At 44.2% G+C, this 27741-nt stretch overlaps 1 protein-coding gene across 1 annotated transcript in view; it reads left to right on the plus strand.

The window, feature by feature from the left end:
• Positions 1–27741, plus strand: part of LOC124555829 (mucin-19-like) — a 336145-nt gene that overhangs the window by 294932 nt on the left and 13472 nt on the right. The window contains exon 5 of the mRNA XM_047129895.1: positions 5222–5386. Coding sequence (XP_046985851.1) covers positions 5222–5386 — 165 coding nt within the window. The remainder of the gene's footprint in view (positions 1–5221; positions 5387–27741) is intronic.

The raw sequence follows: 27741 nt of genomic DNA on the forward strand, positions 1-27741 counted from the left end.
TTCAAGAAGAGTACAATAATTCCAATTATTATAGGTGCTGTCAAGTGTGAATATTACCGAACTATCAGTATAATACGTCATGGTTGCAAAATAATAACATTAATTATTTACAGAAGAATGGAGAAACTGGTAGAAACCGACCGTGGGGGAAGATCAGTTTGGGTTCCGGAGAAATGTCCTAACACGCGAAGTAGTACTGACCCTGCGACTTCTCTTAGAAGATAGGTTAAGGAAAGGCAAACCCACTTCAATACCATTGGTAGACTTAAAGGAAGCTTTTGACAATGTTGACTGGAATACAGTGTTTGAAATTCTCAATGTACCAGGGGTAAAATAAATAATAATAATTAGTTCTCCCATACTCAGGAAATGAACGTAGGGGAAGCAGATGCAAAACTCTTGTACCGCCGCTCATGGAAGGTCCAACTGGGAGTGCTCCGTTGTCGCCTTCCTCCGACGTGTTATGAAGAACCAGATGTGAATCTGTGTCTGTGACGAATGCTAGTATTGAGTAATATTGAGTTTGCGTTGGCATGAACGAAGGGAACAGCGAGGGTGAAAGCTGGTGCAGGTACATGGCATACTCCTCTTGAAAATCATCAAAGGGGCCGCCGAGCGTAATATTCCCATACGAAGGACGGATCATAATAAACAGCGTCACATGCCCTCACTTCACGAGACACTGCGGAGAGGTTAGGAATTTGATCCAGGATACTGTCGCGGAGACTGGTGACCAGAAACTTTGCGTCACCACCTCGCCTCCCATTGCAGAACAAATACTGGAAGTAAAAATTTCATCCACCACCAGAATTCGAACCGTATTACCATCGAGTTGAGTCAAGGCGTACGTTACGGCTACGGCTACAGAGGCAACTAGGGATAAAATACAGGGAGCGAAAAGTGAGTGAGACAGTATTGTAGCATATCCCCGATGTTATTCAGTCTGTACATTGAGCAAGGGGTAAAGGAAACCAAGGAGAAATTGAGAAAGGGAATTAAAGTCCAGTAGTTGGGAAGTCTGCTATTGGGGTATCAAAATTACTGATAAACAGGGAGAATATAAAATGTAGACTGGCAATGGTAACAAAAGCGCTTCTGCAAGAGAGGATTTTGTTAAAATCAAATATAGATTTAAGTTTTAGAAAGTTTTTTCTGAAGGTATTTGTGTGGAGTGTAGTCTTGCAGGGAACTGAAACGTGGATGATAAATCCTTCACACAAGAAGAGAGTAGAAGCCTTTGAAATGTGGTGCTGCATAAGAATTCTGAAGATGGGTAGATCACGTAACTAAAGATGAGATACTGAATAAAATTTGGGAGAAAAGAAATTTGTGGCCCAACTTGACTAAAAGAAGGAATCGGTTGTTAGGACACATTCAGAGAATGCAAGGGATCACCAGTTTAGTACTGGAGGGAAGTGTGGGCGAGTAAAAATTATAGCGGAAGACCAAGAGATGAACACCGTACGCAGGTTCAGAAGGATGGAAGCTGCAGTAGTTATTCGGAGATGAAGAGGCTTAAGCACAGGATAGAGTATCACGGAAAGCTGCATCAAACCAGTCTTCGGACTGAAGACAACAATATCAATCAGGTGGTTGTAACAACTGACTGCTGAAAACCGGGAACATTTTACATAAAAGCTTTTTTGCCACGTAGTCAAATGTTTACGTTCCTTCCTGAAACACAGTGAGTAACTCTTTCGACAGTTCGTCTGAAGACGTGTCATTATCTGCCGTAGACTGTGGAAGGTACAATTACCCTAGTGCAAAAAGGAATAAATTATTAGTTTCGGAGGCAAGAGACTCGTATTTCTGAAACAGCAGCGTTTGTGAACTGCTTGCGTGTTAGGGAGAAAGCGTCTTGTGTGTTGAAAAATTACAGCACTGAGAGAAGACTATGGACTACTACATACTGCTTGTGTAGGAACTGAAAGTCACAGACGAAAGTGCACCATCGCATGCTGACTAGAATGGAGTGCGTGAACCAGGAAGCTACCAAATGTCATTTTAGCGATTTGTGCTTCCTGTGATTCCCTAGTCTCAGTTATATAAGCAGAGCTCATATTATGAGGAATTTTCAACCGAAATGGCCTTATTCTGCGTTAGAGAACTGGAGTTACGTGGACTGGCGAATTCTTTCCAAGCTTCTTTGCTGCATCATGAAACGCACATACGCTAACATATTATGTCAGAAACCGCCGAAAATAAATACCATACAGTTACTGTCAAATTGACGAAAATGTGGATGCAGGGTAAGCTCGTGTGAATTATTCTTGTCGTGTTTTATTTTTTTTCTTTATTTTTTGACCACGCATTCTTGTGACGTACTCTCGATTTACCTGGTTATGAATCCAGCAGCACGGATCACGTATGCCAACGAACGTAAAATTTTCTGTCTAGCTACTATCGAGCGGGACTGCACTGTAGTGACGGAACTTCGATTGTACTGTGGATTCATACCCCTCCAGATATCCTAACACAGGTTTCACTAAATAATTTTCGGTGGATGCTGTAATTGTTCGTCTAAAAAAGCTGCAGCCGACTGCACCCCCATACTTTTCCATACGAGCTACTGCACTGTCTCTAATGACAGGATGTTAGTCACTAACGTTCATCTTTTTCATTTTACGGCGGGGTTCTAAAAAGTAATGCTTCCAGATTTTATATGTGAAAACTCTTAATGCTTTTTAAATAAAACAAACCTTATTAACATTAGATATATATATATGTTTATTCTGTGTGTCTATATATGTACTGCCGGCCGGTGTGGCCGAGCCGTTCTAGGCGCTTCAGTCTGGAACCGCGCGACCGCTACGGTCGCAGGTTCGAATCCTGCCTCGGGCACGGATGTGTGTGATATCCTTAGGTTAGTTAGGTTTAAGTTGTTCTAAGTGCTAGGGGACTGATGACCTCAGATGTTAAGTCCCATAGTGCTCAGAGCCATTTGAACCATTTATATATGTATTCCTCAACAACTCCACGATGGCTACGAATACATTCTCGTAATGAGACACCAGTTTTTGATAACGTCATTGTATCAATTTGTACTCTGAGTACATGGCGTTGCTCGGGCATGTATTTATTCCAATCTTCTATTAGTCCATCTGCTCCTTCCCCCTCTCTCTGCCCATCACCTCCTCCCTTTCCTTTCCTCTCTCTCTTTCCACCTTTTCTCCAACCTCACTCTATCCATCTCATCCTCTCCTTCTCTGTCCATTTCCTCCTCGACCTATCTCTGTCCATCTAACACTACCCCCTCTCTCTATCCATCTTCTCCTCCCTGTCTCACTGTCCACATCTTCCACCCCCCCCCCCCCAATTCTGTCCATCTCCTCCTGCCCCTTTCTTTGCACACTTCTTCCTCCACCCTCTCTCTGTCCACCTCCTTCCCCTCCTGGTCATGTTCTCCTCCCCTCTTTATGTCCATCGCTTCCTCCTCTCTTTCTCTAGCCATCTTCTCCTCCTCTCTGTTGTGGACTGACAAGACAGCCAGCCCACAGTGACGGGTAACCGAAAGGCACGCGCTTAAACTCACGCAGGCTGGCGTGAGGTCTGAAACAGGATACGTAATGAATGCTATAAAGAAAAGTACGTAGCTGCTGGAATACTTAACTTTAATCCACAATTGGTGAACATTGGTCTTGTTACTGTACATGCTTCATTAGATACTTAGCAAAGGATAAATGGCGCCTTGCTAGGTCGTAGCAATTGACTTAGCTGAAGGCTATGCTAACTATCGTCTCGGCAATTGAGAGCGTAATTCTCAGTGAACCTTTCCTAGCAACGTCGGCTGTACAACTGGGGCGAGTGCCAGTACGTCTCTCTAGACCTGCCGTGTGGCGGCGCTCGGTCTGCAATTACTGACAGTGGCAACACGCGGGTCCGTCGTGTACTCATGGACCGCGGCCGATTTAAAAGCTACCACCTAGCAAGTGTGGTGTCTGGCGGTGACACCACACTCTCTCTCTGTCCTCCTCCTCCTCCTCCTCCTCCTCCTCCTCCCGCCTCTCTCTGTCCATCTCCTCCTCCTCATTTCCCTGTTCACCTCCTCTTCCCCCTCTCTCTGTGCATCTATTCCTCCCCTACTCTTTTCTGGACACTCGCACCCCAATATTAGGTTGTTGTTTCTTAAACCCTCAGTATTTCTTTTCAGATAGCGAAATGCGTAACAAGTTTGGGTGAAATCGATCCAGAGGTTTAGGAGCTTCACCTGTGTATGCATATGTGACATATACTCCACATGTATTTAATATATTTCACACATGTTTGTACAGATATTTCACATGTACCTCTAGGGAATTTCGTCCTGCTGTTTCGTTTTCACGCACTTCAATGTTTATGACGTCATATCTCCTCAACGACATGTCGTACAGTGATAGAATTTTGCAGGTACATTCCGTGTTATATGTGAATACTGTGTACAAAGTTTGTTACTAATAGATTTATTAATAAAGAGGTAATAACAGGTCATGCCTGATGCGGCAGTTTTACTGCACGAACAGTGAAATTGTAGTGGCAATGAACTGGTCAGCAGAAACAGTTTCGTAAACGTTTGAAATTAATCAATTAATTAAATTAAGTGGCTAAGTGCTCTCATTCTCAAATAGTGGATGAATAAAGTCTGGGTATTAGCGCATCATGGACAACACTTCTGTTTCACCCCCACCCCTTTGAGAGGTACAACATGTACTATAGGATAGAGCATCTCTGCAAGTTTTATCTCACATTACAGGTGCTCAGTATCGGCACCGTTTGTGACACTGAAAATGTAAATACTTGCATACCATTTATTGAAGTTGCTACAACTGCTGTCCGGACACGTGCAGCAGTATCGAGCCCACTTCGGAAATCTGTTCATTGGGTTGCCTATCTGCAGGCGCGAAATAATTTGATGTGACAATACGTAGTGGATGATTCGCCGATAGTGGTGCGTTCTGCAACTACCCTAGGGAGCGCACTACGAATCGAAACTTGGAGAGATGCTCCATCCAATGATATGTGCTATTTTTCTGTATGTCTTTCAGCTCTCGCACAGTCCTGTTCTGTCACCACCAGAGGAACTTACGAATAATGCCATGCTTTACTGGGGGTAGTGAAATACTGTGACGTCTTGGGATTGAACGCGAAGATCCGCGTGGTGACTCCACTGGAAATAAAATATGTTGTCTCGCTTTTTGTTTGCGAGGCACCCCTTAACGCAACGGTTGTGTGTGTGTGCCAGCAGGTGGTGGTCCCGGGCGGCGTGATCCCGCCGTTCAAGCCGATCGCACCGGCGCGCAACGTGAGCCGACCATCGCGGCTGGCGCCGGGCGCGGCTGCGGGGGTGTCGGGGCTGCCGGCGTTCCAGGCACTGCCCGCCTCCATCACCAGAGCCGCCGCCCCCGCAGCCGTGGCGCACCCGCTGCCGCTGCCCGCGCCTCAGGCGCTGCGCAACGCCCTCAACAATGCCAACAACCACTTCCAGGTGCGTATCACTCCACAATGTTTCCTGTCTGCCTTAAACCTTCACGTCCCACGTGCGGTCTCACTGACCGCAAAGCGTTAATTGTCACTCATATGATAATGCGTAGGGGTGAGAGAGGAGATTGTGCGTTGTCTAGTTCTTCCCCGAATCTATCGTAGTTTTCTTCGCCAGTAGATACTCGAATGTAATCTGGACCTACACTATTACTGCTTCTTCCGTGCTATACAGTCTCTGAGACCCCACCTGGAACTTTGTGTTGTGGGTTCAGTAGCCAGGTCTTCGTCTACGGTTGTTACGGACACTGACTTTGAGGATACTGTTTTAAAATCGTTTGAGGACAATTTAGAAAGTGACGATGGATCAGATAGTGACAAACGAAACTGGAATAGGAACGGTGCGAAAGTCAAGACGAATTTGTTTTGCTACCTGTGTATTCGTTGAATGAAACAAGTGATTAAGGTGACGAAGGCAGAAGTGCACATACTGGATCTTTAGCTAAGGATTCTGCTAGAAATGTATTTGGTCGAAACAGATATCGCTGGTCGTCGAAGCCTTTTTCAAAGATGGCCAATGGCATTATTTTTCTGCGTATTAGACGTAAGTGGGGTGAATGCGTTTGCCCTTCACAATTAATACAAAGACAATACTCAGGTGAGCCGCTTAAATGTTTGAAGAAGCTTGCAAACTCGTTGGTGACACCACAGTTACAAAGGGAGTCAACAACTACCATGTACCACGTAAACGTCGTGCATCCATTCACCGTGTTTACGGTGTAGCAGAACCGAGAGTAGAAGTCGTAGTAGAACGATAGGAAAACGCAAAACAGGCTTCACCTGTGGCCCAAAAAAGAACAGAATGACGCAAAAATCGATCTAACTTGAATTATCTGCAAAAATTTCCAGCGAGTGCAAAGAAAACCTCTAAGAAGGAAACTCAAAACCTAGAAAGTACTAGTGTAATATTTTTTGAATGTTTAACGGAAGTTCCTTGTAATGTTATTATTACATGCATAATGAACAATAAAAATATATCAAAAAGTAAAATTTATAGGGCAAGGTATTTGAGCATAGCATAGCATTCTTATTCCTAATTTCATTGTTAATTATAGGTATCTTTTATTTTCATGCATTATTTCCTCGTTGCCTTTATTATCTTCTTAACATTGTGTTATGCATTCACAAACTTTTCTCATAGATATTAGTGAAATCCACTGCTTAAATAATGCAGTTAGTGATGACTACTATAATTTGATGATAGATACAATGGGAATCGTACAGTCCGCCAGTTGCATGGCAAAAGCTTAGTCAAACCTTTTCCTACGTTTCGTCAGATATAAACCTTGAAAGTCTCCTCGAGTTTTCTGCTGGATCCCAAAATCAACATGATACATTATTTCGGTGATCCAGCTGTCCGCCATCTTCAGGAAAACGCTACTGCTGAGTCTAGCATCAGTTTTCAGCAGGACTCAGCAACAGCGTTCTCCTGAAGATGGTGGGCAGTTGGTTCGCCGAAATATTGAAACAAGTTGATTTCAGGATAAGGCAACAAATCCGAGGAGACTTTCAAGACTAGTCACGCCGGGGAAGTCTAAGAAGTCACAGATAGAAAACTGTCTTCCATGGAAGAATAACACCTAAAAATAGGACATATTACAACCAGTGTAGCCCACGCAGAATACGGTGGCCGATAAGCAGTGACCAATTTTCGTCCAAAGCGTTGGGCGAGTTCATTCGTTTGTTCGGAAGGGGAGGCCGACAGTGACTGAAACCTTTCGGTTGGTCGGGGGTGACAGAATCGAAGGGGAACGCCCCGCAGTCTTTCTCAAACGATTTTACAGAAACTATATGGTAAAAAAAATCATTTTTGCTTTGCTTATAGTTTTACATGACAGGTTAGTGATGACGTGCCCATCATATCGTTAACGGTCATAGTTATTGTGATATTTGCGCGAAATTCGAAACAGTTTCCAACGAAAAACAGAGATAGCTATGATTTTGCGTTTGGTGCATATTGCATAATATGTTGAAGCGTATGGAATTTAGCTAACAGATTGAATTTTTTTTAGACTTGGGTGGAGCTCTCTATCTGTCATCAATGTGAAGAAAATTAGTCTGACGTATCACACTCAATGGCGATCGCGCCGTGTCAGTGATAAAGCCAGAGCGAAATATTCACAGCATTCCTCATATTTCCCCGACAATTTGAGATATCGAAATGAGATTTTGGCAAATGATAGCACGAAAAAAATGTTCAAATGTGTGTGAATTGTTAAGGGACGACGGCAAAATTAACTCAGATTCATTCCTACACTCCAACAGGTCTGTGCATTGGGACAACTTCTGCTGTTAACGGGAAATGTGAATCATTCCCACCACAGGCCATGCGTACACGGAATCTATCTAGAAAACCGGTCACATATATATTTTATCATACTTACAATTAAATGCTATGATCACGGTCTCAATTGAATGGCATTCGACAATGAGTGAAGTACCGGAAATATACCCTGCTGAAGGCTCTGGCTCTGGAAATGGAAATATCTGTACCTTCCTTACGACTGGAACTAGTCATCTGCTTTACACATGTAGGAACACAAACACATACATTATAAGCGTGATGTTCAAATGCGAATATATCATTTAGAAAGAGAGATGTAATCGGCCAGATGTTAAAAAAACTAAATCGCAACAACTACTGTATATTATTGTCACAAGCGGTCTTGGTTCTATAGGTGCACACAAGTATCCATGTTAACAGCTGTACCCACTTTACAAATCGAGGTATGACATTACCTCTGAATGAGGTGGTTTTCTCCGTACAAATACCGTGATAGTGATCGTAGAAATGTGTATTATCAGACCAACACGTAGCCCACTATGCAAGCTCGTGATAAAATTACCGCATTTTGAAAGTGGTATGTAAGCGGTATTTGCGACTCCCTCACACCGCCCCAGCTAGATAATTCTATAGTATTTGTAACGCATTCTGTCTCGATACCATATCAGAGGTTCTGCGATATATCCACTGAGTTATAGGCGATGACTGATTGAGAAGGAACACAAACAGTAGTAGTAGATGATGTGCTGATTGAGGTCGTAAGAAAATATACATTAGCTTCTCAGATCTCTAGTGTTACGCTATCCGCTAGAAATGATGTCTGGGAATTGGAAAGAGGTCATTCCATTCAAGCACATACCTGCATTGGATCCAATTGACATTTCTTTTAATGATTACAACCACTACTCAGTCATGTTTCTGGCACTCCCACATCTCGAAACGAGTCACCTTTCCCGAGCCTAGCTGCTACAGTAAAATTCCAATGTGGTTTTAGTCACCCCTACGCTTCTTTCAGCTGATCCCATTTCTACAGCTTTCCGCATGTGATCACTCCAATTTAAGTCGGAACTGAGTAGAAGTCAGAGAAAGACATATCCACCACATTCTGCAACACGTGTAGAAACAGAATGACCAGAGTTAGTGCAACAGGACCGTGCTTTTACCATTCGGCGCAAATGCGCGCAATGTGGTACGCATCCAAACTAGATACAGATACTACAGGTCGAAACAGATCCACTTGATGTAATGATTAGTAGATCTCCACAAATGTGAATAATCCTAAGACAACGTCTATAAGAAGAGAAAGAATCCGATATCATCTAATACTAGGGCAGATACTAAGAAACTATATGAAATATGGCGTTCACGTGAAATCAGTATCAGGGGGTGGGGGAGGGAGGGGGGTTAGATGGACGAACGGAAGACTTAGATTTATTGGAAGGGTTCTAGGAAAAAGCAGAGGGCCTGCGGAGGAAATGGCATACAAGACATTAGTGTGACAAGTTCTTGACTATTGTTGTGTCTCTGGGAGTCCTTGCCTAATTTGCATGACAGCAGACAGAGAAAAAAAATTCAGAAACGCCCTACTTGGATTGCAGCAGGTCAGCATACCCCCCACCAAAATGTTAACTGAAATGCTCGATGAACAACACTGATAAGCCAAAAACTTATGACTACTGCCTACCGCCATGTTGGATGCCATCTGGTAGCACTGAGGACACGTGACACGATAACAACACCATGTAAGCAGAGCAGACACAGATGGGGACCACCCTAGCGAAGATGTGGGCTGCAAATGGGGAAATCCATTGAAATAAGCAACTTTGACAAAGGGCAGATTATTATTACACAGAGCCTGTGAATGAGTATCTCGGAAATGGCGAAGGTGGTCGAATATTGACGTGCTACTGTCGTGAGCATCTGCGGAAAGAGTTAGGACAGTGAAACTACCATTAGGCGCTATATGGTTGGACGTCTATTCACAAAATGTGGGGTTTGGAGACATGTCTGCTCTGTAAAGTAGGATAGACGGTGATCTGTGCCATCTCTGCCGAAGGAGCGCAGTGCTGGTGCACACACTAGACTTTCAGAACACACCATTCATGGTACATTGATGAATGTAGAGCTCCGCAGCAAACCACCCCTACATGTTCACATGTTGACCCACGACATCATCAGTTATGATTGCACTGGACACGGGACCATTGGGATTCGACCAACGATCAATGGAAACGTGTCGGCTCTTCCACAGAATCACATTTTTCTAGACTGGTCGTCTCCACAAACGCCATCATTGAGATGAACGGCAGCTTCAAATGTGCAGCGCACCACAGACACAGGCTGGTAGGTCTCCAGTGCTTGCATGGGACCTGTGGTGGTAATCGAAGACACATTGACAGCTACGAACCACCTGCATCCCTTCATTCTTGATGTCTTCCCCGATGGCAATGTCATAAAGTTTAATTGTCCGTGTCTCGGAGCCAGAACTATGCTACTGTGGTTTGAGGAACGTTATAGTGAACAAATGTTGATGTCTTGGCGAACCAATTCACTTGATGTAAATACTCTGAAGTTCATCCGAATCGCTATCAGGCGCCATCACCACATACGCAAATCATGGGCGTTATTTATGCGAATTATATGACCTGTGCGTAGACATCTAATGACACGTAAGTTGTGGGACTACAGGGGTGCAGCCCCACTCACCACTGTTGCCAGATGTATGCAAGATAGGCCGATGACATCATCCAAAATGGTGGTGTGTTGACTCGGAAACCGTACACGACGTCATCCAAGATGGCGGCCGTGCCTTCATCCAAGATGGCGGATTATGGCTTGAAAATAGGTCAATTGGGCTAACTCTACTAACCTAACCTTCTCCCCCAGAAAATGGCGGTAGTTCAAATTCCATCAGGAAAATTCAACACACCTAAGAAAATAGCGGGAAAATAGGTCATTTGGGCTACCTCCACTACCTCAGTCATCCGACCGCCACCTCATCCTAGGGACTGGTGCGAAGTTTGAATTTTGGCGGTAAAGACTGTCCACTTGGGCTATCTCTACTAACCTAAGAAAATGGCGGGAAACAAAGTCACTTGGCCTACCTCCACTAACCTAAGTCATCCGACTGCCACCTCATCCTAGGAACTGGGGCGAAGTTTGAATTTTGGCGGTAAAGAAAGGCCACTTGGGCTATCTCTACTAACGTAAGAAAATGGCGGGAAAGAAAAGGCACTTGGGTTACCTCCACTAACATAAGTCATTTGACCACCACCTCGTCCTAGGAAATGGTGGGAAAGGGACTCGTCTTGTGCTAGACATAAGTTTTTATTATTTTGCATGCTCTATTTATTTAAACAATTAGAGACAGGAACGCCATCCAGTGTGTTCACCACAAGGTCCGGACTCCAACTGTCTTAGTACACAGTACCACCAACAGAGTGTGCTGTCGTCCATTCCATGACATAATCCAATACGGCGGCTGTGACGTCAGCTGATTACACAAGTACCATTATCCAAGATGGCGGAAAACGGTGTGTTTGCCTTGAGGTTTGGACCTAGTACACAGTACTGCCACCAGAGAGCACTGTCGTCCATTCCATGATGTAACCCAAGACGATGGGAAAAATGGCAGGAAGCAGTGTGGTCACCACGAACTCTGGATGTAGTACTCAGTACTGTCACCAGAGAGCGCTGCTGTCTGTTCTGTGACATATCCCAAGATGACTGTCTGGAGGGGCTACGGTCACAGGTTCAAATCCTGCCTCTGGCATTGATGTGTGTGATGTCCTTAGGTTAGTTAATTTTAAGTAGTTCTAAGTTCTAGGGGACTGATGACCACAGATGTTAAGTCCCATAGTGCTCAGAGCCATTTTTGAACTGTCTGGAGGGGGAAATGACTCAGCCTAGTCTGGGCTGCTGGAGAGAGGAAGAAGTGTACTTTATTTATTTTGGAACAATTTATTTAGGGATGGATTTGAGATAGTATATTTATCACACTGATACAAAACAGATGCTCTGACATGCTTGGGGTCATGCCACACAGCCCACAGACCTATAAACTACACCTAAATAACGCACTACAAACAAATTCTAAATTACCGAAATAATTTGAGTACAGCCATGCACTCTCCTCCTAAATAATGCAGTACACTGATGTGCACACACGAAATCAACTTGTAAACTGACCAAATACCGCATAGCACAGCCTACAGACCTGCTCGCAAAATAAGGCAACTGACACGCAAACAACACATGCAGACACTGCCCGACACCCCTTGTCCATTGGAGCGCACAGGAGGCTATGCCACATGCTCCCAGAATTTGAAATGCACCAGCACCCCTCGCAAAGTGATGCACAGGTCCCTGTTCGGGTCCCGCAAGCATGAGGCGACGACATCCCTTTCATACATGACACCTAAAAAATTCCTCTCGAAATATGTGGTCACCTAGGCACCATTGGTGTCGCGACCAGATGGGAGCGAAGACACATTTGCAGAGCGCGGCGACGCCGCAAGCCACCGCCGGAAACAAGCCAGTGTGAGCCACCACTCTCACACTGCTGCTACCTGCAGCAAGCAGGTGAATGTTGCTACTATTTTTGCATATACAGTTAGAGTTCTCCGAGTGTTATACTGATGTTACAGAACTCCAACACGCGGTCATACTGGTCCCATATGCGGGACTCCTCTGTGTTTTACCATTGCTGACGCGATACCTGGGAATACTGATGGCACCAAATAACACAGGGTGCACTGTTCCTAGTGCGACATGCAAGACACATCTAACCGTACTTAACTGTCCAGCGTGAGTGACGCACTGCCACTAAGTGGGCGCTCATAGCTACAAACCATCATAAGCACATCTAACAAGGTTCTCAGCCTTATACTGATATCACATGGCTATGTAAAATAAGAACCGAATCGACCTCTCAAAAATTGTATAGTGTCCCAGAAATAGTTAACGCTCGTTTTCTTGATGTTTCAGCTTGTATCATGCAATTCTTGCCCTAATATAACCTGTTTACGAAAATAGTGCAGAATAACCTTAAATGCATTCTTAGTCACGGTCCTAACGTAGCACCCTGTACATCACATGTTACCCTTTGTACTTCCAACATACACAAACATTCCCACCGCTATGTAGAGACTCCCTATATCCCAGCACGAAGGATGTCATGTGAATGAATCGAGCATTATGATTGACTCTTATCGGATTTAATCTCTGAATTATTGATGCTGCCAGTGTGGGAGCACTGCCCGCCTTTTCTTTCTTTCTGGAGGCGAGACTTTCTGTGGGAATAAAGTGCTTTACGCAGATCTCCATATTTCAATGACAATTAAACCCTGCAGAGTGCCCCTACATATCGTCAAATAGAGAAATACTCTTACACTGCTGTCCCACTGAGGACAGGAGCTTGAATATTAGAGCATGAAACCGATCTCCATCACTGCGTACCATGTCAATGTAGTAAACATACAATTCCTATCCTGTGCCATACAAAATTATCCCTTTTACATCATTCGTACATATACCATGAAGACAGACAGCATCATAAATACTTCTAGCAGCACCAGAGAATTCCCTGCGAGGTCGGCAGTCATTCACCCCCAGTGGGTGACCAGAGCGCCCTCAGCGGATCAAAGTTCTTTCTTAGAACTGTTCTACAAATTTGGGCTCGCTTCCCCTCAGCACAAACACGTTACTGTTCCTGGTCCGGACCAGCTTGCTTGTTCACTTTTCTACACCCATCCCCACACTTGGGGATTACAAGAACATATGTATTTTCGCATAGTTTGCTAAAATATTATACCATTTTCTCGGTACTTCTCGATATCAAGCACACAGTTGCATCCTACCGATCGCTCGCACAGCATAATTCCCAACATATAGACTGGAAATTTTTCCTCTACAAACTCAAAGCTTTAGCGAGGTGGAACATGCTCTAGACCACTTAGTAACTATAAACTTATCCCATCCGCGAAGACCTTTACATGAAAACTCGAAACAAATAGAGGAAACTGATATTTCCACTCTCAAATACCAATGTCTGTGATGTAACAGATTCCAAATCATCCCTAATTTACAAAGTCAACTCATGTGTTTCTCATGTCTAGAGAACCGGCAAACGTGTTTTTCCCCTTCTAGATGCACACACCACAATCGATGTTCCCTCAACTAAATAAAGGTGCGAAATGTACAGAAGCAGTCAACTGAACAATCTACATGGGAGGGAATAACGGTCCAGCGCAAACACACCTCCATTTTCAGTCTTCTCAAATTTCCACGCAATCACGAAAGCTGCCCAACACATACTACGTATTAGTTCACTATTCTGCCATCTAGGGGGCGACACAGTTAACTCAGCTACATTCCTGCGTTCCAACAGACCTTTGCATTCGGACTGCTCCTACCGTTAGCTGGAAATGTGACTCATTCCCACCACAGGCCACGCATAGACGGAATCATCCTAGAAAACTGGTCACATTTTTTTTTCATTGTACCTATAATTAAATGTTACGATTGCGGTTTCAATTGAATAACATTTGACAATGAGCGAAGTATCGGAAATACATCCTGCTGATGACTGTGGCCCTGGAAATAGAAGTATCTCTACCATTCTTATGACTTGACATACTCTTCCCCCTACTTTCACAGTATTCCACAGTCATCTCCTTTGCACATGTCGGAACACAAACACATACTTTATAAGCCTGATGCTCAAGGTGAACCTATAACGCATCCCCTACTACTACTACTACTACTACTACTACTAAGAATAATTCTTCTTCAATAAGTGATTGACTACAATACATAATGATACTTAGAGAAAATTAGCGATGGGTGGACATGTCTCATAAGTTTTTCTTTTGACTGATACCACTGTGTATTAGAAAGAGGGCCATAATCGTCTCATACATTAAAAAACCCGATCACGACAACTACTGTATGTTACTATCACAAGCGGTCTTGGTTCTACAGGTGCACATAAGTATCCATGTTAAAAGCTATACTTGCTTTATAAATTGAGATGCGACATTACCTCTGAATGAGGTGGTTTTTTTGTCCAGACCAATGCCGAGACGGTGATCGTTGGAGTGTTTATATCATACCAGCAGCCTGGTACATGTAGCCCACGATGCAACCTCATGATAAAATCAATGAATTTTTAAAGTGATTCGTCTAAGGAACATGGTGTGAGCCTGCTAACTGCAACTCCCTCACACAGCTAGATATTTCTATAGTATTTGTAACATATTCTGTCTCGATAACATGTCAGAGGTTCTGTAATATATCCACTGAGTTATAGGCGATGACTGATTGAGAAGGATCACAAACAGTAGTAGATGGTTTGCTGATTGAGGTCGTAAGAAACGTACGCTAGCTTCTCAGATCTCTAGTGTTACGCTATCCGCTAGAAATGATGTCTATGGTTTGGAATCAGGTCTTTCCATTCAAGCACATACCTGCGTTGGAGCTTATTGACAAGTCCTTTAATGATTACAACCACTACTCATTCATATTTCTGGCACTCTCATATCTCAAAACAAGTCACCATTCTCGAACCTGTCTGCTATAGTAAAATACCAACATGGTTTCAGGCACCCTTACACATTGTGCAACTTATCCCATTTCTACAGCTTTGCGCAAGTGATCATTCCAATTTAAGTCGGAACTGAGCAGCAGTCAGAGAAAGCCATATCCAACATCTTCTGTAACCGTTGTAGAAACAGGATAGCCTGAGTTAGTGCATTAGGACCGTGTTTTGACCATTCGGTGGAAATGCGCACATTGTGCTGCGTCTTCAAACCAGATACACATACTACAGCCCGAAGCAGATCAGCGTCCATTCACTTCCATCAGCCCAACATGCTATCATCGTTATTCTGTACCATCCAACAAGGAAAAATTGCGAACTATAAAAGCTCCACTAACTTCATCCGACATAGAACTCAGCTAGGCACCAATGCTGGTGCGATGACTCATAGCTGTGGTGGAGTCCAGCGCGGACAGAGAGATGTCGCATTGGTTCCCAGAATAGCATTCCTCCTAGCAATCCGAATGGAACAGCCCATCCACACTAATTTTACCAGTCAAACTGCTACTGCTGTTGCCGGTGTGGGACGATCCTATTAAATATACAGCTTTCGATCCACTGCAGAGGTCAGTTTAAGGTTTCATGGCCTGTACTGTAGGAGGATGATCGTATGCCATGGGCCATACTGTAAATCGCAAGAGACACTCCCTGTGTCCCTGTGTCGTTCTTTGAAACATTATCTGTTTCTGCTGTAGCACACTTTGTACATAGCCATACATTTTGTTTTTCTGCCACGACTTCGAGGTCTGTGTCAGGTTCTAAACTGACATTAAGACGTCCTGATCCACGGCCTCTCGCAGAAAACTAGATGTCACACCATATAAATCATGTTATTACTGAGGCTGCCATAACACACCACACACACTCAAACACTGGATGATTTTAAATAAAAGAGAGTTCCAACATAAGCAAATTTGGGGAATTTTTGTGGTGTTGTGGATAGTTTCCGAACTGCTGTCCGAAAGTGATTCATGCGCTCTACATTTAAACTCATCTGTCACAGTGATGGAATACCCAATGGTTCTGCGTTCTGTTTTGTCTGATTCCTCACATTGCAGTAATGTACCCAATTGCTGTTTTGGTGCTATCCAACACCAGAAAGTGCTGTCCCACCGCCAAAACTCTTTCTCCGACTCATACAAGCAATATCAGTCAATCATTATGTGGTAACAACAGCGTGCCAGTGGGCGGATGGGATGGAAAAGACACCATCATTGTACTCTAATAATAAGCACCACAGTCGATAGTGTGAACAACTTTAGCAATTTTACAGTAATTTCTACACCGATCAATGCTGCAACAGCATGTTTCCCAATTTCAGTACCATAGCCAAACCACCGCTTCTCCACTTTGCGAGTATCATTGCGAACGTGGATACATGGCAGTGCAGTACGTCCATTGATTGTTAATTCTCAAACACATACACCATCACAGTATATCAGACAGTGCTCTACATATTTCTAGCACGTCAAGCATAGTGCTTAATGTACGATCTGTTTCCCTGCGTATGTGCATGTGATCATTCCAATTTAAGTCAGAACTGATCAGAAGTCAGAGATAGCCACATCCAACATCTTCTGCAGCCCGTGTAGAAACAGGATGGCCTTAGTTTGTGCAGTAGGACCGTGTTTTGAGCATTCGGTGGAAATTAGAGTGTGAAAGACCCTCCTCACAGTGTCATTGACCAATCCGCCCTGCAGCACCGTTAGCGATTTAATCTGCGACCGACCAGAAGAAGACCGCTACATTCCATGCTTCGTGAATGAATGCAGCTTGCCGAGTGCTCACGCATCCAAGTGCATAAGATTTATCGATATGCGCCCATGTCGAGGAGGTTAGCACTCCTTATCCATGTATAGTAACAGATTTGAAAGTGTCGTGATGTAATAGCAGATGGTTAAAAAGGAAAAGAAACGAATGATTTTTATCCGTGATGAAGCTCCAGACGAATGGAGTTCGAAGCATTTTTATGTAAATCAAACAAGCTATCAATTTTAAAGTATTATTCCTGAGTCTAGGATCAGGACCTGGAAGGTATTGGTAAGAGAGAACATAAACACATGCACTCCAAGGCTACGACGTTCTGCACTTAAAACGAGCTATAATGTTAAATCGCTTGCGTTTCCGACCTATCAGTCGTATGGAATGTAGCGCTGTAAGTATTCCAATGTAAGAAATATATTTCAAGTGCATGACGTACATCCTTTTTCCCGGTTTCTCGACGACAAACTGCGTTATCGAACAGTAAAGTGAAGAAACTACTTCCGTAAAACGATTGCTGTGCATGATACGACCACAATATAGCTTTCTGGAGACGTATAGCATCCACTGTTCACATCCAGTCACGGTTCAGAAATTATACGATGCCTGCACCAGGCCTCTATAAAATGATTGTTAGTAATGAGGGATACCTCTTACAAGGAAACAGATAAATGCACAGCAGCGTCCGACATGTGAAAGTCATTCAGCCACTAACTCTGTAAACACTACATCTGTCATGAAAATGTATACATGGGGATTGCAGTGCCTCACTAGCACCTATCGCTAACTTAGTTATGAAGCTGAAGTCTCAATTTTACACCCAAGATGCGAGAGGGGGATGGAGTACATCGCATAAATCAAATATCGCTTAGAGGAAAGTGTCACGTTTCATCACACATGAGATGGGAGTCGTCTCATGACCGACAGGTTTACCGTTAACGATCGCATGTAGACAGTGCTGTAAATCACATACAGAAGACGTGGCTGTGTATGAGTCGCATGCAGGTTACATCACGTGACTGATGCATCCTGACAGAACAGTGGAAAAGTTGACCTGTAGCAACTTCTCCATCTCTAGAATGTATCATCAGTCTACCATTAAATCGTACCTCGTTACAGCTCCATCTCAATCGATTTTACACAGAGTACGCGAAGGAATTTGCCCCCCTTCTTGCAGCGGTGTACCGTAGGTCTCTAGAAGAGCGTAGCGTTCCAAAGGATCGGAAAAGGGCACAAGTCATCCCCGTTTTCAAGAAGGGACGTCGAACAGATGTGCACAATTATAGACCTATATCTCTAACGTCGATCAATTGTAGAATTTTGGAACACGTATTATGTTCGAGTATAATGACTTTTCTGGAGACTAGAAATCTACTCTGTAGGAATCAGCATGGGTATCGAAAAAGAAGGTCGTGTGAAACCCAGCTCGCGCTATTCGTCCACGAGATTCAGAGGGCCATAGACACGGGTTCACGGGTAGATGCCGTGTTTCTTGACTTCTGCAAGGCGTTCGATACAGTTCCCCACAGTCGTTTAGTGAACAAAGTAAGAGCAGATGGACTATCAGACCAATTGTGTGATTGGATTGAAGAGTTCCTAGATAACAGAACGCAGCATGTCATTCTCAATGGAGAGAAGTCTTCCGAAGTAAGAGTGATTTCAGGTGTGCCGCAGGGGAGTGTTGTAGGACCGTTGCTATTCACAATATACATAAATGACCTTGTGGATGACATCGGAAGTTCACTGAGGCTTTTCGCAGATGATGCTGTTGAGGTTGTAACAATGGAAAATTGTACCAAAATGCAGGAGGATCTGCAGCGAATTGACGCATGGTGCAGGGAATGGCAATTCAATCTCAATGTAGACAAGTGTAATGTGCTGCGAATACATAGAAAGATAGATCCCTTATCATTTAGCAACAAAATAGCAGGTCAGCAACTGGAAGCAGTTAATTCCATAAATTATCTGGGAGTACGCATTAGGAGTGATTTAAAACGGAATGATCATATAAAGTTGATCGTCGGTAAAGCAGATGCCAGACTGAGATTCATTGGAAGAATCCTAAGGAAATGCAATCTGAAAACAAAGGAAGTAGGTTACAGTACACTTGCTCGCCCACTGCTTGAATATTGCTCAGCAGTGTGGGATCCATACCAGGTAGGGTTGATAGAAGAGATAGAGAAGATCCAACGGAGAGCAGCGCTCTTCGTTACAGGATCATTTAGTAATCGCGAAAGTGTTACGGAGATGATAGATAAGCTCCAGTGGAAGACTCTGCAGGAGAGACACTCAGTAGCTTGGTACGGGCTTTTGTTAAAGTTTCGAGAACATACCTTCACCGATGAGTCAAGCAGTATATTGCTCCCTCCTACGTATATCTCGCGAAGAGACCATGAGGATGAAATCAGAGAGATTAGAGCCCACACAGAAGCATACCGACAATCCTTCTTTCCACGAACATTACGAGACTGGAATAGAAGGGAGAACCGATAGAGGTACTCAGGGTACCCTCCGCCACACACCGTCAGGTGGCTTGCGGAGTATGGATGTAGATGTAGATGTAGATCATCCCTTCCACTCTCTGTTATCCTTTAACGCAGATGCAAGTAAGTTTAGAGGCAAAATGGTTCTCTGTATTCCAGAAAAGTGTCAAACACAGTAGTCAACTCGTATGTATCACTGGTACCTCAATAGACATAGAGTGTAGTGCTACCTCAATGGAGAAAAAATTTACTGCTTCCCTGTTTCCCTTTGCTTCCATGTCGACATTTTCTCAGATTCCTATTGCTGCTGCATGGCTTGTCCCCATGTGCAAATTTTTCTGCACAAATCAGAAGACACGCAAGAACTTCCTCAATTTCCCTACATTTCGGTCTATATTCGGTCAATTTATACCTACTCCCCATCATTTTTCGCAATTCTATCGATTTTTTTAATGTCAGTTCTATCCATACGATAATGACGTAACCTCTCCTTCTGTGTTCTAAAACTTGCATGTGCTTCATATCAAGAAGTAGCGCGAAAATGGTATAATATTATGGCAAACCATGCGAAAATACATGTGTTATTGTAATCCCCAAGTCTGGAGATGGTTGTAGAAATGTTAGTGAGCAAGCAGGTCTGGACCAGAAACAGTAACGCGTTTGTGCCGAGGGAAAGCGAGCCCGGATTTGTCGAACAGTTCTGGGAGTGTTTTCTGTCTGCTGAGGGCGCTCTGGTCACCCATCGGGAGTGGATGACTGCCGACCTTGTAGGGTAATATCTAGTGCTGCTAGGGGTATATACAACGCTGTCTGTCTTTGCAGTATATGTACAAATTAAGTAAAAGGGATGATTTTGTATGGCACAGGATAGGAATTGTATGTGTACTATATCGACATGGCACACAGTGACATTTTGCTGGGTTGGAGATCGGTTTCACGCTCTAATATTCAATCTCCTGTCCTCAGTGGGACAGCAGTGTAAGAGTATTTCTGTATTTGATGATATGTAGAGGCACTTTGCAGGGTTTAATTGTCGGTGCAATATGGCGATTTGTGTAAAGCACTTTTTTTCTCACTGAAAGTCTCATCTGCAAAAAGAAAGAAAAGGCGCATAGTGCTTCCACACCAGTGGCATCAATAATTCAATCATAATGCTCGATTCATTCACATGACATCCTTCATGCTGGGATATAGGAGTATCTACATGGCAGTGAGAACGTTTGCATATGTTGAAACCAGGAAGAGTAACACATGATGGACAGGGTGCTACGTTAGGACCGCGAGGAAGAATGTATTTGAGGTTATTCTGCGCTATTTTCGTAAACAAGTTCAGTCAGGGCAAGAATTTCCGCGCATAGAAGCTGAGGCATCAAGAAAGCGAGTGTTAACTATTTCTGGGACACTATACAATTTCCGAGAGGTCGACTTGGTTCTTATTTTACATAGCCTTGTGACATCAGTATAAGATTGAGAACCTTGCTAGATGTGCTTGCAATGGTTTGTTGTCAGCTACACTGGGCAGTTAAGTACGGTTAGACGTGCCTCGCATGTCGTGCTAGGAACAACGCACTCTGTGCTATTTGGTGCTGTCAGTATCCCCAGATATCGCATCAGCAATGGTAAAACACACATGCTGCCCAGAGGTGCCTCGCATGTGGGACTGGTGTGAGTGCGCATTGGAATTCTGTGACGTTAGTATAACACTCAGAGAACTCTAACTATATACCTGAAAACAGAAGCCACTTTCACCTGCTCGCTGCAGGTAGCAGCGGCGTCAGAGTGGTAGCTTGCACTGGCTTGCATCCGGCGGTTGCTCACGGTGGCGGCGGCGAGCTCTGCAAATAGGTCTTTGCTCCCATCCAGTCGCGTCACCAATGGTGCGTAGATAAACATGTATTTCAAGCGGAATTTCTCAGATGTCAATTATGAAAGGGATCTCGCCACCTCATGCCTGCAGGGCACGAACAGGCACCTGTGTCACACCTCGCAGGGGATGCCGGTGCATCCTGACTTCTGGGAGAATGTGTGATAGCCTCCTGTGCGGTCCAATGGACAGGGGGCAGCGGGCGGTGTCTGTGTACGTTGTTTGTGTGTCTATTGCAGTATTTTGCGAGCAGATCTGTAGGCTGTGCTATGTGTTATTTGGACAGTTTAAGAGTTGATTTCGTGTTTGCACATCAGTGTTCTGCATTATTTAGGAGGAGTTCGCATGTCAGTACTGAAATTATTTCGGTAATTTAGAAGTAGTTGGTAGTGTGTTATTTAGGAGTAGTTTACAGGTCTGTGGGAAGTGTGGCATGACCCCAAGCATGTCAGAACATGTGTTTTCTATCAGTGTGATATATATACTATTTCAAATCCATCCCTAAATAAATTGTTCCAAAATAGATAAAGTAAACTCCATCCTCTCTCCATCAACCCAGTGCAGGCTGAGTCATTTCCCCCTCCAGACATTTATCTTGGGTTACGTCACGGGACAGACGACAGCGGTCTCTGGTGGCAGTACTGTGTACTAGGTACAGACCTCATAGCGAACACACTGTTTCCCACCATCTTGGATAACGGTACTTGCATCATCAGCTGACATCATGGCCGCCATCTTGGATCATGTAATGGAATGGACGACAGCATGCTCTGTTGGTGGTACTGTGAACTAGGTCCAAACCTAGTGGTGAACACACTCTTTCCCGCCAAAATCCGCCATATCATATAATGGTACTTGCGTCATTAGCCGACATCGTGGGCGCCATCTTGGATTACATCACGGAACAGACGGCAGCACCCTAAATAATAGACTTGTGTCTAGCACAGGACGAGTCATTTTCCGACCATTTCCTAGGATGAAGTGGCAGTTGGATGACATAGGCTAGTGGAGGTAACCCAAGTGACCTTTCTTTCCTGCCATTTTCCTAGGTCAGTAGAGATAGCCGATGTGGCCTTTCTTTACCGCCAAAATTCAAACATCGCGCCAATCCCTAGGATGAGGTGGCTGTCGGATGACTTAGGTTAGTGGAGATATCCCAAGTGACCTATTTTCCTGCCATTTTCTTAGTTGTGTTGCATTGTCCTGATGCAATTTGAACTTCCCGCCATTTTCTGAGGAAGGGGGGTTAGGTTAGTGGAGCTAGCCCAACTGACCTATCTTCCCGCCTAAATCCACCATCTTGGATGACGTCACAGCCGCCATCTTGGATGACAAATGGTTCAAATCAACGACCCATATAAACAACATAGACTGGCTATGGCACCGCCATCTTTGAAGCAACTTGAAAACTGAGCCGCCATGTCTTGTAACGTCAAGGTGCAGCCTACACGTCGTCTGCTAATACTGAATGTTGTTATTGTTTACTACGCATAGCGTAAAAAAAAAGCCAATCTGCACTGACAATCTGATTTCTCTACTGTGAAACATATACTGATGAAGGCTAAAAGAAATGAAACACACTTGTGACATCGATTAATTGAAAAGTTTATTTCGAAATGTTGCAGTTAATTTCGCTGCAATGCCATATAGATTAGGTCAAAAACAATTTTAAATAGTTCAGTAGGTCCAAAAGCGATCAATTGACAGCACAGGACCTTTCATTGTCCCTTAAACATTATGGGTTTGTATATCTTTGCCGAATATGTTTCCTTCTTTCTTCCATTGGCCTGGTTTTTGCACAAATGGTGTAACCTACAATTAAAATACTATTTTAACAGCATCCTGACTAGAAAAGAGTAATGTGACTCTTCTCCAAATTCAGCTGGCACCATTAAATGGTCAAAATCGAGTAAATAAATTCAGCCTGTCACCCTACATTCTGAACAATTCCACACACAACTACAGAAGGAAGTTCTTTTTCCATATTAAGGTTTGACAGTCCCTGAGAACCCTTTCTGCCACTGTTAACAATTTGAATATACCCTTTGGAGCAATATAAAAGCTATTTTTGATGCATTTTATTGCAACGAAACCTTTTTTCCATCAGTTTCCTCCAATTTACGGAGGTACTCCTGCAGTAAATTAAGTTTCACACTTGCTGTTAAACCATTAAGAAAACAATAGCCAAAAGGAATTTTCCAACTCCTATTAATCCCAGTGACCATAAACACTAGTGCCTCTTTTGCTATTTCGCTATCATCACTTTCCTCACATCCTTTCCCTAAGTCAACATAACCCCAGACCTTATTACCATCCTATATTAAGTCTTCTTTAAGAGCCACCTCATCGAACATAAGTGCAGCTAAAATAGGTCCTGAACTACGTTGAACCTCATCTGCTAATTTTTTTAAGCTTTCTTCTGTAAATCCAGGACTGCCATTTACTGTAGTTGCCCACCTGCGGAGTGTTCGAAGATGGGGTAATTTAACAAACTTCCTCAAATAATTATAAACTTTGGAGGAGTAAAAATTGAGTGTAAGGGCAAACTGTCTTATTTCTTTAGGATATTCAGGAATTGAACATTTGTTTTGCATTGCAAAAAGGGCTTCAGAATATCATTATTTTTGTCACATCCTATCACTTCAGAAGCACAGTCTCTTATTTAGACACACAACCACTGTTTTAGATGTCACAATTTGTTTCTTCTTTCTTGAAACACTTTGCCTTACATATTTCGCTTGCTTCCTCAGCTTTTCGGTCCTTTTCTGTAGTGCCTCATAATTCTGTTTCAATTTTTTAGGGCTAGGCAAACAATAAGAATGATCTGTATGATCATTCTGATTCACTCTTTCACCTACAAAAATGAAGTATTATCATTAAGCGTTATTTTTCTTTAAACATACATTGATTAATAGTAAAATTCACACAAAACCCATATAGTAAATAAATAACACGAAAACTATTTTACCTGGTTCATTTGATAAGGAAGCTGATTCTTCACTGACAAGCCGTTTCCTTGGTTGTCTCTATACTATAGTTGTTTTCTGCAGATGGTCAGGAAACGTAAATATTGTCGGTACTGCGTTTGCCAGAAGTCGTCTTTTCTCGGTTGTACTATACATGTATCTGTCTTCAGAGTGAAACGAGCATATATAGCTATATTGAGTTGGCTGCCACTTATCTCGCCTCATATTGGCTACCCACCGACTTAACAGCTCTTCCTTTTTCAGAGGAAATCTAACAATAAAGAGACGTGTATACAGTAGCTCATTTACATTTTGTATACACCTTAAACACGAAAATGATGCACAAGACGCTAAGTACAACATGCATTTAGATACTCACCTGAAATATGATATTCCAGTTGTTTTATCACTTCTATTAGCGCAATTGTACGCTGCACATACACTGGGCATGATTCGCGATCGGTCAATAAGACTTTTAAAACAAATTACAACCGGAAAACAGTGATTTTCTAACGCCAGTACTATACACCAAATGTAAATATACTGACATGTAGACGTTTCAAAAAATTGGCGCCCGGTGTTGCTTTTTGCTGCCGCTGGGAGCGCTGTTACGTCACTCTATGTAGTTTATATACCTCCTTGGTTCAAATGGCTCTGAGCACTATGGGACTTAACTTCTGAGGTCATCAGTCCCCTAGAACTTAGAATTACTTAAACCTAAGTAACCTAAGGACATCGCACACATCCATGCCCGAGGCAGGATTCGAACCTGCGACCGTAGCGGTTGCGCAGTTCCAGAATGCAGTGCCTAGAACTTCTCGGTCACTCCGTATCTCCGATGACATCGTGCATTGTGGTCAAGTCTACATGTCGCCAACTTTTATGACGTTATTGCCTCCATCTTGGATACATGGGAACAATGGAGAGTGCGGCCACACCCCTGTAACCCCACTACTTACTTACTTCCACAAAACAATCAACAAACTGTCGGATCCCTGTAACGCAGAATCAGTTATGTATTTCGTTCCAAAGACGGGCAAACAAGCTATTATGCAGGTGGTCATAACGTTTTGGCTCATCAGTGTACATGGGAATCTTTAGAAGAAGGAAGATTAGTGTGGAACATCTCGTCAATGACGAGATAAATAGAGACCGTGCGTAAGTTCGGATTAGGGAAGGATGACGAAAGAAATCGGCTGGGCCCTTTCAAAGGTAACGGTTGGAAGAAAGGCGACGCGACGTTGTTCTCGCCAAACCTTGTTGGATAAATTTAAAGAATGTGAAATCCAAAAACTGAGCCACACTTTTGGTGTCACGGTCGTACATGTCACGTAGGGATCCTGAGGAAAAGATAAGAGAGATTCTGGCACTTACAGAGTCATATCTTTGCCCTTCTCCTCAAAGTTTGTCTCGCAGTAAAGTGGAGTTCGCCCTCTTGTATGTCTTTCACCACTTAGTGCTGTCTTGTACTTGATCAAGGTGGAGATCTCTTGCCCCACGTAAAGTCCCGAGCGACTGGAAAAAATCGCACGTGACGCCTGTATATAAGAAGGGTAGAAGGACGGATCCTCAAAATTACAGACCAATATTCTTAACATCGGTTTGTTGCAGGATTCTCGAACATATTCTCATTTCGAATATAATGAATTTCCTTGAGACAGAGAAGTTGCTAACCATGCATCAACACGGTTTTAGAAAGCATCGCTCCTGCGAAACGCAACTCGCCCTTTTTTTCACATGATATGTTGCAAACCATGGATGAAGGGTATCAGACGGATGCCATATTCTTTGACATCCGGAAAGCGTTTGACTCGCTGCCCCACTGCAGACTCCTAACTAAGATACGAGCATATGGGATTGGTTCCTAAATATGTGAGTGGCTCGAAGACTTCTTAAGTAATACACTCCTGGAAATTGAAATAAGAACACCGTGAATTCATTGACCCAGGAAGGGGAAACTTTATTGACACATTCCTGGGGTCAGATACATCACATGATCACACTGACAGAACCACAGGCACATAGACACAGGCAACAGAGCATGCACAATGTCGGCACTAGTACAGTGTATATCCACCTTTCGCAGCAATGCAGGCTGCTATTCTCCCATGGAGACGATCGTAGAGATGCTGGATGTAGTCCTGTGGAACGGCTTGCCATGCCATTTCCACCTGGCGCCTCAGTTGGACCAGCGTTCGTGCTGGACGTGCAGACCGCGTGAGACGACGCTTCATCCAGTCCCAAACATGCTCAATGGGGGACAGATCCGGAGATCTTGCTGGCCAGGGTAGTTGACTTACACCTTCTAGAGCACGTTGGGTGGCACGGGATACATGCGGACGTGCATTGTCCTGTTGGAACAGCAAGTTCCCTTGCCGGTCTAGGAATGGTAGAACGATGGGTTCGATGACGGTTTGGATGTACCGTGCACTATTCAGTGTCCCCTCGACGATCACCAGTGGTGTACGGCCAGTGTAGGAGATCGCTCCCCACACCATGATGCCGGGTGTTGGCCCTGTGTGCCTCGGTCGTATGCAGTCCTGATTGTGGCGCTCACCTGCACGGCGCCAAACACGCATACGACCATCATTGGCACCAAGGCAGAAGCGACTCTCATCGCTGAAGACGACACGTCTCCATTCGTCCCTCCATTCACGCCTGTCGCGACACCACTGGAGGCGGGCTGCACGATGTTGGGGCGTGAGCGGAAGATGGCCTAACGGTGTGCGGGACCGTAGCCCAGCTTCATGGAGACGGTTGCGAATGGTCCTCGCCGATACCCCAGGAGCAACAGTGTCCCTAATTTGCTGGGAAGTGGCGGTGCGGTCCCCTACGGCACTGCGTAGGATCCTACGGCCTTGGCGTGCGTCCGTGCGTCGCTGCGGTCCGGTCCCAGGTCGACGGGCACGTGCACCTTCCGCCGACCACTGGCGACAACATCGATGTACTGTGGAGACCTCACGCCCCACGTGTTGAGCAATTCGGCGGTACGTCCACCCGGCCTCCCGCATGCCCACTATACGCCCTCGCTCAAAGTCCGTCAACTGCACTTACGGTTCACGTCCACGCTGTCGCGGCATGCTACCAGTGTTGAAGACTGCGATGGAGCTCCGTATGCCACGGCAAACTGGCTGACACTGACGGCGGCGGTGCACAAATGCTGCGCAGCTAGCGCCATTCGACGGCCAACACCGCGGTTCCTGGTGTGTCAGCTGTGCCGTGCGTGTGATCATTGCTTGTACAGCCCTCTCGCAGTGTCCGGAGCAAGTATG

This window comes from Schistocerca americana, chromosome X, assembly GCF_021461395.2.
Source record: "Schistocerca americana isolate TAMUIC-IGC-003095 chromosome X, iqSchAmer2.1, whole genome shotgun sequence".
Lineage (NCBI taxonomy): Eukaryota > Metazoa > Arthropoda > Insecta > Orthoptera > Acrididae > Schistocerca > Schistocerca americana.